Raw genomic sequence first — 12,182 nt, 5'->3', positions numbered from 1 at the left:
GCTGCAAATTCCCTTATTCCAGCGTCATTTCCCGTTGCTATCCTGAATTGTTAGATATACCATAGACTGTCCCCGGGACAGGTGAGGCTGCTTATTTTCAAATCCAAAAGTTGACAGCTATGGTCCTGGGTGACCTAGGACCAGTCATTCCCCCTCCGAGCCCAATGGGCTGTGGGACAATGCTGTTCATTGCCCTTGGGAACAGCACTATTGTTAGACAGAGTGAGGTGGGTGACAAAGGTAGCTGACATTGGGTGTCATGAAATGGCAAAAATTGCTAAGCTATTTAATGTATTGCTATTTTATTTTGCCGAGAGGCAAATGCAAGGTTTTCTGTTCTCAGGTGCTAAAATAATCTGGGTGGGAGCAGCCTTGACTTGGAAAAAGGGCACCGTTTGCTGTTGTGCCTCAGGCAGCGAAATATCTTGGACTAGCCCAGTCTGCCGTGCACCACGTGGGCTTTAAACGAGGCTTTTCCCTATTGTGAGAGAGGAAAGGGAATTGCTCCTGCCATTTCCATTTCTGCCAAGACAGGTACAGTATCAATCTGTATCCGCTGCCAACTATAAGGGTTCGTGCACAAAACGCATACATATATAAACACAAGCAGACGAAAATTAAATACTATCCAATTTAAAACATAGAATGCATCGTCGTGGCTGCTTATTTCAATTTTCAGTTGCCAGATGTTTAAAATTCTTCGCTGCCACCAGTTTATCTTGATCCGCAGAGACAAAAGTCGCCCAATAGCCAGCTGAGTATCTTCAACGTCCTCCGCAATCTTGGGTCGGAAGGTACCATTCCGTCCTGACCACGTTGCTCTCACAACAACCCCCCCCCGTTACGGAGTATTGGTAGCTGCCCAGAAAGAGCGGAGAGGGCGGGGCGAAGGTTTGTGTATCTGTGTGCCGTTGCTATGGAGACGTGGCGCTAGTGGAGCAGCGGGAGCTGCGGAGAGTAGTTCTGTGAATAGCCTACGGCGTCGCTGCTAAAAGGTAGTTGGGGAGCAAAAAGGGAAAGGGGTTCGGGGGGGGGAAGCAGGCAGGTATCACTTGAGAAGAGACAGGAAGGAAACGGGGTGGGCATTTTTCAGCATGATGCCAGTGGGGAACAAAAGCTGCACCCCTTTCGAAGTCCTGCACCCTTTGGCCAGCTGCTGGAGGTGCAATGAGTCCAACAGGTGCAGCAGCTTCTCCTGGACGCAGTGGCGGAAAACGCTTCCCCGGTTGAATTTCTGCCAGTCGTGCAGCTATTAAATGGACCTAGAGGTGGAAGGAGGGCAACGAGCAGCTCAGAGGACACCCACCCCTCCAAGGTTGGAGGGGCCGGTTTGACTCATAGGGTTTATCACAGATCCACATGGAGAAAAATGTGTGTATAAAAGTTTGTCTTATGGTTTTGCAGTGGTGGCTTGTATTGGGCTGTTGCTGTTTTGCCTTGTTGAGTTAGCTGCCCTGGAAGACTGGTGTGTTTAAGGCACACAATTAATAGTAATAAATAGATATCAATATATTTAAATGTGTTGTTATAACTTATGATACCAGCTGCCTAAATTATTGCAAGAAGCAAAGGCTTGGCTATAGACTACCCCCTCTCATCCTGACCCCACATATGTGATGTCTTCTTTATTCCATTTGTGTTGTGCCCTGAGACCAAATAGATATTACCCTTTTTCCAGGCAAGGAGACCTTAGGATGATCAATTTACATGGCTGCTTCTACTGTAATGGTATTGCTCTCCCCCACCATTGAAAAAGAGAGGAATGTGGTCAGAACCACATACTGCTTTCCTTTCGTTTACACTCCAGAAAGTACAGAGTGGTCCTTATGCAGGAATACTAACTCCTATGTTGTAGAATGGGGATTACGTACATAGGCCTAGGTGTGCCAGCCTTAGGCTGTTTGCGCATTACTAGCTTAAAGTGCAGCTAAGTCATTCTTTTCTCAATTCAAATTGAAGCTGGTTTGGGGGAAAATGCATCAGAAGGCAGAATTTCACAAGAAACAACAGGATAGATGCGGGATAGATATGGATTGCGGCTAAGACGTGTACTGTAGGAGCCAACTCCAGGGGGGCGTGGGTGCTTGGGCACCCACAATCACATAATTGTGGGGGCCGGGCACCCACAGAAAAGGGTGCCTCACTGTCTGCGGAGAGGAGGAGGAGGGAGAGGAGCCGCCGTCGCTATCACAACGCAGACATGAGACATCACCCGCACACACTTGCATGTACAGTGGTGAGCACCCAGAATCCTGAGGGTGAGATGGCATTCCTGATGTGTACAATGCTTCCAAAACCAGTGATGGAGTGTGTAATGGATGCAGAGGGGGTTATACACAGCCTAAGATAAAGTAATAGTAACATTTGATCACTTGTGCTTAAGGCCATTGGGATTGCTGAGGAGTCTTTGCCTACAAAAACAGTTCAGGCCCATTGTTGCGAACACAAAACATAGATCAAGACTGTAATGCCCTTTTTTACATGCAGTGTTTACATGACTTGAATATAAAGAATTATTTAATTGTTATTGCAAGTTGCATTAGAAGGCTTGATCATTTTTCAAGCAACTTTCAGATTTTCAGACCTTCCACATTTGAGCTTGAAAACATTTTTAAAAATTAAAGAATGGCTATTCTTGGGTGTGTGTTTTTAACCTTGAGGATTCCAGGGAGTTCTGAGCTTTCAAAGTAAAATATTGAAAACACTAAACTTGCTTATTTTAAAATGCTGGCTTTTCTTTCGTTGGAAATGTGAAGAGTTGAAATGGTCTTTGGGATCATATGGTCCACACACACACACACCTCTTTTCCGTATAATTTTAAGGCATCTCAGAAACAGAGCAGACAGCAATAATTAGGATATTGCTTACTTTGTTTTACAGAAGGGTCACACACGTGAAGTGGATTTTTCTGCTCATTCTGAAACTTTTTTTTTCCTGCACCATGAACGCAAGGAGCCCATTATCCCAAAATGGTTTAGTTCGGCCGCACATCCATTACTCCTTTTTGGAAACGGCATCTGAAGGATTGTCACAGAGTGACTCTGATTCTGAAAGCCTTGCTCAGGAGATTCAGTATCAGCTTGAACTTCAGAAGCGGATCCACAAAAGTGAAGAGCTGGTGGGCCAGTCTGGTGATGAGCTGGAAGAAGACAGCTTAGACGAAAACAGCTTAGATGAAGACAGCCTGGAGGGAAAATGTCTGGGTGGAGGAGAAGAAGTTTCTGGTGGAGAAGAAACACAAGTTCCAAGCAGAAGTGGTTCTGGAAAGGAAAACTGCAGCCATGCAAGGTAAAGCATTTGCATTTTAATGTACAGTACAGGCATTCCTGCACTTTTGTTTTCAGTCAGGGCATGTTAAAAATATAAGGACAAACCTAAAATGAGCCCTGCTGGATCAGGCAAAGATCTGTCTAGTCCAGAGACCTGTATCTGGTAGTGACTACAAGCAGACCATGAAAGTAGCAACCCTCCTCTGTCTCCTGAGGTACTGTATACTGTGTTTTTTTTTCTATGGACGTTCCATTTAGCTTTCATGGCTAGTGGCTGCTGAGACCTATTCTCCTTTACTTGTCTGAGCCTGGTTTTAATCACATAGAGTGAATGACAAGATGGTCATTTACCAAGTAATACGTTATCGCGGTATACTCTACTGCTTCCATGCAGTTCTGCAGAAGTGAAAATCAAAGATTGCTTCTTGATGACTGTTTTTTGAACATTTAGCCTGGTTTGTTTGCTCAAAGTTTTTTGTGCATTGATCCTGATTTCTTTGCAGGGAAGTTAGGCAATGCAGTCAAGCAAATTTTATGCTATACTTTCCAGTACATTTTTCTGTCACTTCTCTTCTTCATAAAAGGTCCAATTTGGGGAGGGGGAAAGAGAATTTGTTGCACAAGAGCTCCAAATCAGCTTTAATTGCACAACCTGAATTTTGCTGGCATGTGACTAAATCCCACACAAAAATAGTGATGGTCTAAAAGCACCCATAGAGATGAACCTCAAAGTTTTGATTACCTTTAATCTGCCAGTTTTCATTTACCTGGTACTTTGTTTTACACATTTCCTTGATTTTTTGTTTATTTTATTCCCTTAATATTTTAAGGGGGATTAGCCTACGGTAGAAACCTGAACAGTGGTATACAAATACTTCCAGCAAATTAAAAATGCTGAAGAAAATTGCTATTTTTTTGCAGAAGCATTCCATTTTCTTCTAGTGACCAATATGTTCTAAGTAGAACATTCTCTTGTGTTATCAAATATAGTCGTACCTTGGAAGTCGAACGGGATCTATTTCAGAAGTCCGTTCAACTTCCAAAACGTGCGGAAACCAAAGCTCGGCTTCCAATTGGCTGCACAAAGCTCCTGCAACCAATCAGAAGCTGCGGAAGCCCTGCCAGATGTTTGGGTTCCAAATAACATTTGCAAATGGGAACAGTCACTTCCAAGTTTGTGGCGTTTGGGAGCCAAAACGTCCGAGTACCAAGGCGTTCAGGATCCAAGGTACGACTGCAATAGAAACAGAGTTGACACACTTTTTTCTTTATCATAATCCAGTAACTGTAAATGCTAATAGAACAGTGAGATTTAAATATTGTTTAAGAATATTGTTCTACATATTTGTTAACATTAAGATCACAATGGTATCATTAAACCAGTGCTTTTAACAGTGCAGTCCTATGACATGAGAATTAAGTTTATTGAAGTCAATGATAACTTTTCCTCCCAGGTAAGCATGTAGAGGATTGTAGCCTAAACAGCACAGTGTGTCACAATCTTTATCCCAGGGGTCCCTAACCAGTGGCCCTCCAGATGTTGTTGGACTACAACTCCCATCATCCCTGACTATTAGCCATTCTGTCCAGGGCTGGTGGGAGTTGAGTTGAATTTCAACAACACCAGGAGGATCCCAAGTTTCTTTCCCATAATACATTTGTTTGCATGATGTATTGAGTTGATTTTTAGCTGTCCTTGACAAAGACCCTGCTGTACTGGAAACTTGTTCTGCAAATACATACAACATTCTTATTTCATTTCTCTGGCCTGAAGACTGGTGCTGCCCTCCTTTATATTTTTAAATAACATTCTGGTCATCTCTTGGCTGAGCAAGGCAAACAGACTGCTTACAAGACTACTTGCACTCACTGGCAAGTTACCAGCTGTAAAATGGGCCTCGATTCTATTGGTTTCAAGTGTGTAGAGTCCTTCAATCACATTTTTAAAGGTATCTGCTTATGCTAGAAGGCGCTATAAATTTTAAAGGACTTGTGAGGACGTGCCAATGAAATAGTTGCCCTTTTTATTCAATAACTGCATAAATGGCAAATTAAAAAATTCCAGAGTGGTAATTTGTTTCCCCTGCTTACTTTGAGAGGTGCATTAACTTTCCCATTCTGTGCAAATAGAAATTGGATTTGTTGCGTGCACTGAAGGCTTAATGCTGCGTAAATGCAAAATAATTGTTGTTTAAAAGGATTAAATTAAGCCTGAATCAAAAAACGATAAACACAATCCATTTTCATGCTCCGCTTAGAAACAAACATGGCAAAAAGGAAAGAGGGTTAAATTATTAACGGTGCGCTTTGGTGCACCTCCTCAATGGGCAAAGTGGCTAGTTATTGAACATTTTATTGCAAGTGGGAAAGGATGTTAATTGTGTAGGAAACATGCTCCAGCCTTTGTGGGGAGGGGGATTCTGACAGAGCACAAAGCTCTTCATTCAATGGAAATTTGATGTTATGTTCTTCCAAATTATCACAGTACGTGTTCAGATGGAGTCCATTAATGGAGACAAATATCATTCCCTGTGCCTGTGATGTTTCCTGTCTGCCTCTATTCTGAGCTCGGAATTTGAAGTGGAACCCCTACATCTGTTGTTCCAGAGAGAGTCCATATAACCCTTATTCAGCAGAGAAAGCGGGGCACAGGATTACTGAGAGAGAGCGACAGAGACCCTCTTTTTGTCTTGTTTTGAAGATGAATCTATTCACCCCCATTTGGATTCACCAGGTTGACCCTAGACAGCACGGTGCAGCAGAGCTCATGCACTTGGATTTCAATACAATGAGCCTTGGCAAGGATCACACTCTGTTGTTAGAAGCGTTTCCATTGTTTTAAGCCCAGTGCGACATATTTCTGGGCTTGCGCCACTTCAGAAAAGCTCTCCTGCGTGCATATCATTTGCATTCATGAATAATCATGGCTGGTTTTGGACCATCCTCCAGTTAAAGCTGCAGGGACATTAATAGTGTGTTCCAGTCCCTAGCCTAGCCAGCTGCAGGCATTAGCTGAAGTCAGGGGTGCCAACTTGAATAAAATATGGGGGGGGGCAGGAAGGCCACATGACACTGGGCACACCCAATTTGAATGGCAATGCTCATCAACTTGTGGGGGGGGCATCCCTCTCAAATATTGTATGGAGTTGGCTCCTATGGCTGAAGTTCACTGGATAATTTACATGGTTGGTGTCTCCAGGCTTTCAGGGGCTCCTGGCCAAGCAAGACTTTACTTCCTCACTCCCATTGCCACATACGTGCTTCCCAGGAAGGGGGAGCCACTAAGCAAGCAGGAGGTGGCAGCTCCTCCTCCTAGTGGTCGCCACCTCCACCACTGCCTGGGACAGAGCAAGAGGTCGAATGACAAATGGCGTTCAGGTTGTAATGGTGAAAAAGAGGAGCAGATCCTGGGGAGGCTTCTGTCATGGGCCACCTGTGGACCCTCGACAGAGGCATACCTGCCAAGTCTCCCACTGAAAAATGAGGGGTCGGCAGCGGCACGGCACCGGATGTTGTGCAGAAGCAACTTCCGGGGCCACTCTTCCCATGTGTGAGCACCGGAAATCGGGCAGAGCGGCACTGGAAGTCGCTTCTACGCATGCGCATCGGGCAGAGCGGCACTGGAAGTCGCTTGGTGGCCACCACCAAGATGGCCGTTGGGCATGCATAGAAGCGACTTCCAGTGCCGCTCTGCCCGATTTCCGGTGCCCATACATGGGAAGAGCGGCACCCAAAATGGAGGTTCCCTGGCAGGTAGGAAATCCAGGGGATTTCCGGGATTTTTCTCCATTCAGGAGAACAGCGGGAAACAGATTAAAATCCAGGGGTTTCCCGTGAAAAACGGGGTACTTGGCAGCTAAGGACAGAGGCCCATCCATGCCGATCCTTGACACCAGCCCTGATTGCAGTTGATCCTAGGGTTAAGCTTTTGGCTTGTATAGACAGTGGCCAAAGAAGCTTTGATTTTACTCCCTCCCGAAGGACATCCAGCTCCCATTTCAGTTTGAAAAATTGTCTCACGTCCACCACCCCAGGTTGTCATTTTTCATAGTCCCACTTGGAAAGCCAGTGCCACATATATTGCTTGCAAACAACTACCCTTGAGAGAAAAAGTGAGTGAGGAAACAAAAGGCTTCAGTAGTGGCTGAAAAACAAAGGGTTGTACCCAACTCCTCAGAGTAGGGCCTTAGAAGCATCCCACCCCCACCTACCCTTCCCCCATCTACCTCTTCCCCCCCCCCATGTCTCAACAAAGGATACTGATTTGCAAAAATGTTACGAGAGACATTGCACATATTTCTGTAAATCAAGAAAATCTTTAAGAAAAAAGAAAAAAAGAAATTAACGGACCTAAATTAGTCACGTTGATGAGTGTCAGAGGGTCTGCTCTGCGTATGACTAACTTTGGCTGCATCCCTGAGTAACAGACATTGAAAGCTCCTGGTTCAAATTTTACCTCTGCCATGAACTCGTGCAACCTTACACAAGCTTTTTCTCACCCTCGCTCCATAATATGGATTTTTTGTGTGTGTGTTTAAATTTCAGAACAGTCAAAAGAAAGTATACTGCTTCACACAGCACATGATTAAACTTTGGAATTCTCTCCACAAGAGGTAGTGATAGTCACCAGCTTGGAAGGAAATCAAAGGCTGCTAGCCAGGGTGGTTGTGCTCCACATCAACAGTTGGCCTGATCCAGCAGAGCTTTCCTGTTGCTATATTCTTAAGTTTCTGTCTCCTTTCCTAAAAACTTCAAAGCAGTTTTCTAACAAGTGAATTTTTAGTGTCTGGTGGTCACCGTCTGCTGTTTATCAAAAATGGAACAATTGTTTCAAGTGACTGTAGATAAGTTGCTTTCTGGTTGTCACAAAAACCATAACCTGCCATTGTAAGCACTAACACACCCAGGTATATTCCTTGCTTCTGAACCTTAAAATTCTTATAACAGTTAACGCCCATGACTGGGATTGTAAAATAAGAAGCCTTTGAAAATGATGCTTTTCTTGATCAAAACTTCCTTTTCGTTTGTTCCTTTTAGTAATGAAAAGGAAACCGTGGACAGGTATTCAGAGCTGAGATATAATCCCAACTGGAAGAATAATAAAAAGGCAGCAGGCTTTGTTAAATTAGATGGCTCTCCCCCAGAGGAAGACGAAGACTTGCCCGTTCTCTCCCTCGATTCAAATGGCAGCCCTTCCATGTTCAGATTCATATACAGGCATCGTCAGCGCCAGGAAAGGCCACAAAACAGACCACCTGTGTTTGACCGGGATCTCTTGAACTCTTGCGATCAGCCTGCAAAGGCCAGCAATGGATCTTGTGGTCTGTATAACAAGGAACAGGAAGTTGTAGTTCTTTGCCATTATAACAGCTGTTCTAGTATACACAGCGGCAGTTCTTCTACTCTGATGAAAGAGTTTAAACCGAGGCCTGAGAAGGACTTCGTAGAAAAGAACAAGTTCACTTTGGGACTAGCCATCCAAGAGAACAATTCATATCTTCAGCGCCATGGTAAAAAGCAAAGAGAAGACCATGAAGGAGAGGTAGGTGAATGACCTCTGCTTAGAACATTCTGACAGCACTTAGCAATTATTTACATGTCAATGTGTTCAGAACACTTCATGTCTCAGATTTTATTTTCTTTAATTTGTGCTGTGTGCAATGCAACATTTGCAAACCATCCAATAAAACGAGGGTTTGCATTCCATGAAGTTGCCCAATTAACCAGCTTATTTTTATCACTTTGTATTTCATAACAATGTTTTTAGAATGTTGTACGCCTCCTGGAGTCCCAGCTTGGGAGAAAGGTGAGATAGAAATACAACAAATAAATAAATTAGCACCAGGACTTCCACCAGATGGAGTGCAGGGTTATTAACATATTTTTGAGACCGGGGGGGGGGGGGTTGCCTGGGAGTAAATCCGGTTGAACTCATTGCGACTTGCTCTTCAGTAGATGTGTATAGGATGGCACAGTGTTGATTTATGTGGCAGATGACGTAGATGTGCTTGCATATAAAAAACATGCATTGATTGTGAAAAGGATTTCTCAAATCAAGCTACAATCTAGACAAAATGAAATCCTTTTTACAGACGATGCTTCAACCCCTACACACTCCCAAATCAGACATTTCCTTGAAGGATGCTCTACATTACATCAGTCCTAATCTCCAGAACTTGACATAAACTTCTTCACACACTAGGGGGCACTGAAGGAATGCTTTAATGATAGTTGGAGTCCTGGCAATTTCATTTCCTGACAGCAATATTTGGAAATGCAGGTTTTGCATATGGAATTCATCTGGGGCAAATATTGCTCACTTCAAATGAAGGAAGATAAAGGATGTGTTGATGTGTTGATTTTTCTATATTTGCCACTGCTGCAGAATTGGGAATATGTGTGCTGTAGCCTAGAGTCACGCCACCCCGCAGATTTTACCTTTAAGCACCATCTTTCCTTTAAGAATGTGCCACTGTTTCCAGTATAAAGGTAAACGGACCCCTGACCATTAAGTCCAGTCATGACTGACTCTGGGGTTGCGGCGCTCATCTCGCTCTATAGGCCGAGGGAGGCTTCCAGGTCATGTGGCCAGCATGACAAAGCCGCTTCTGGCAAACCAGAGCAGCACACGGAAACGCCGTTTACCTTCCCGCTGTAGCGGTTCCTATTTATCTACTTGCACTTTGATGTGCTTTCAAACTGCTAGGTTGGCAGGAGCTGGGACCGAGCAACGGGAGCTCACCCCATAGCAGGGATTCGAACCGCTGACCTTCTGATCAGCAAGCCCTAGACTCTGTAGTTTAATCCGCAGCGCCATCTGGGTCCCTTCTGTTTCCAGTATAGCAGGTCTTTATTTTTGAAATGTGAAAAGTAATTATAATGATATGTGGTTTAGTATGTTTAGGGCTGCAGCTTTAGCAATTATGCAGCAAAATTCAATTGTACAAACACTTTTCCTGAATAATCTCCCATAGCAAGAAGGACCCACCTTTGGAACACCACTATTTTTGCTCTCTTTGGTGCACCTCCTAGTAGGCCATTATTAATATTGCCATTTTGCAGATGGGAGAAGCTGAGGCTGAGAGAATGACTTGCCTGGGGGCACCTAGTGAATTTACAAGAGAGGCAGGATTCAAATTCGGGGACTACTTCATTTGTAAATTGGTCTTTCATGGCCCCATCCTATGTATGCTTACTTGAAAGTATGTCTCACAGAATTCAGTAAGCCATACTGCCAAGTAAGTGTGCAAATGTTTCTTTATTCTTATGAAGCATTAGGACAGGGTGGGTGATTCTGGACTACAACTCCCATGATCCCGGGCCACTGGCCATGTTGGCTGAGGCTGAAGGGAGTTGTAGTCCCTCTATCTGGGACACAGGTTCTCCATCATTGAATTAGGGTATGAAATTGCTATGGTTTCTTCCTTCCTTCCCCACTTCCTTTTCCATTATAACTATTTGTAAATAATAATAATAATAATAATAATAATAATAATAATAATAATAATAATAATCCACCCATTCTCAATAGTTCTTGGTTAAAATACTTCCAGAGGTTTAAACGCAAGAGTAGGTTGAATTCTTCTGGGTTGACAGCATGCCTCTAACATTCTAATGACTGGTGTAGGCAAACCTATTCAAAAGAATTGAATTATTGATCTAATGCAGAAGGAAAAGCACCCATAAGTAAATAACTGGCAATGTGGAATGATGATAAGTGTTGGTGCTGGGAGAGAGAAATTACCCACCAACAGATTTCACTTGAATACTTTGTGGTTTGTACATATTTAGCAATCAACTCAATGGAGCTATGTTTCTTGGCATGTCAAATCGATTAATGCTGTTAGCCTCTGGAAGTTAAATCTTGGCATAACATAATGCCACCTTAATTGGCACAGAGTTTCAGCAAAACCTACTCTAAGGAAATACATTTGTTGTTTGCTGGTTAAAGGCAGCAGTTAAAAGAATGAGCTTTCCTTTGGCATGTTTCTGTGCAGCCCTCAAACCACAGACAAAGTCAGCGGAGCCCATAAGCAGCTGAATCTAAGAAGAATTTACTGCAGAGCAGTTGAGGAGAGCTCCAGATTGTATCTTGATTCACCGGTTTGTCGAATCCAACTTAAAAATAAGGGATTTTTCATGCTTGGCAGCTTACGTGTCCCTTAAGAAAAGTATTAGCTTATGAAACAATATAAATACAAATGTAAACAATTAAAATAAAAATCTTAGATTAGCTTCACAAGGGGATTTTGTATTTTCAACCTCTTTCGTGGTAATCTGGCTACAATATGAGTCTATTTCACACGTTTCTTCCCAACTCAGTTTCAGGTGCATTTTTATGTATTATTTTGCTGAAATATTTTGCGCTGATCTTTCTGTTAACAGCACTGACTCCCTCTTTCACTGTTTATGGGTCCCATGGATGTTGTCTGTGGTCTTGCCTTTGTGAACACTATAAATAGTAGACAACTCCACCCGCCTTCGGCTCGTGCCATTTGCATTGGGAGGGAGACGTCCAATAGCACTAACACATCTTTGCCTCTAACCACCCTCCTGGAATTCCGTATGGAAAAGTGAGCATAACTAGTGGAGAAGAGATACCATAAATTGATTGGTCCCTCTTCAGCCAACTAGGTAAAAGGCTACCTTTAATTTATTTTACTAGCCTTCTAAGAAGTTAATAGGCTGTGCACCCTCTCCTCTACATCCAGCCTGAAAACACAGGCTACTTAGCCTCTTAGTAGACTACAACCATTGGGGGGGGGGGGTTGGTTGGGCAGGATTCTCCTAACAAGCCTCATCAAGCAGAGGCCCTACGCAAGGACTTCCGCTTGTGCAATTGGGCTTTCCTTTGCCTGTGCACCCCCCCCCAAAAAAATTGACTTTAGGGGGAGTCTGGAGAGTGTCCGGAG

General features: G+C 43.6%; 1 protein-coding gene across 1 annotated transcript in view; it reads left to right on the top strand.

Annotated features, from left to right (window-relative positions):
• Positions 1-916: 916 nt before the first annotated feature.
• The window catches only part of JHY (junctional cadherin complex regulator), a 33,261-nt gene continuing 21,995 nt past the window's right edge, over positions 917-12,182 (top strand). Inside the window, exons 1-3 of the mRNA XM_035140007.2 lie at positions 917-995; positions 2,882-3,289; positions 8,308-8,812. Coding sequence (XP_034995898.2) covers positions 2,943-3,289; positions 8,308-8,812 — 852 coding nt within the window. The 5' untranslated portion in view covers positions 917-995; positions 2,882-2,942. The remainder of the gene's footprint in view (positions 996-2,881; positions 3,290-8,307; positions 8,813-12,182) is intronic.

Source organism: Zootoca vivipara, chromosome 15, assembly GCF_963506605.1.
Source record: "Zootoca vivipara chromosome 15, rZooViv1.1, whole genome shotgun sequence".
Classification (NCBI taxonomy): Eukaryota; Metazoa; Chordata; class Lepidosauria; order Squamata; family Lacertidae; genus Zootoca; species Zootoca vivipara.
Note: the sequence above shows the minus strand (reverse complement) of the source record. Positions and strands in the feature narration are given on the sequence as shown.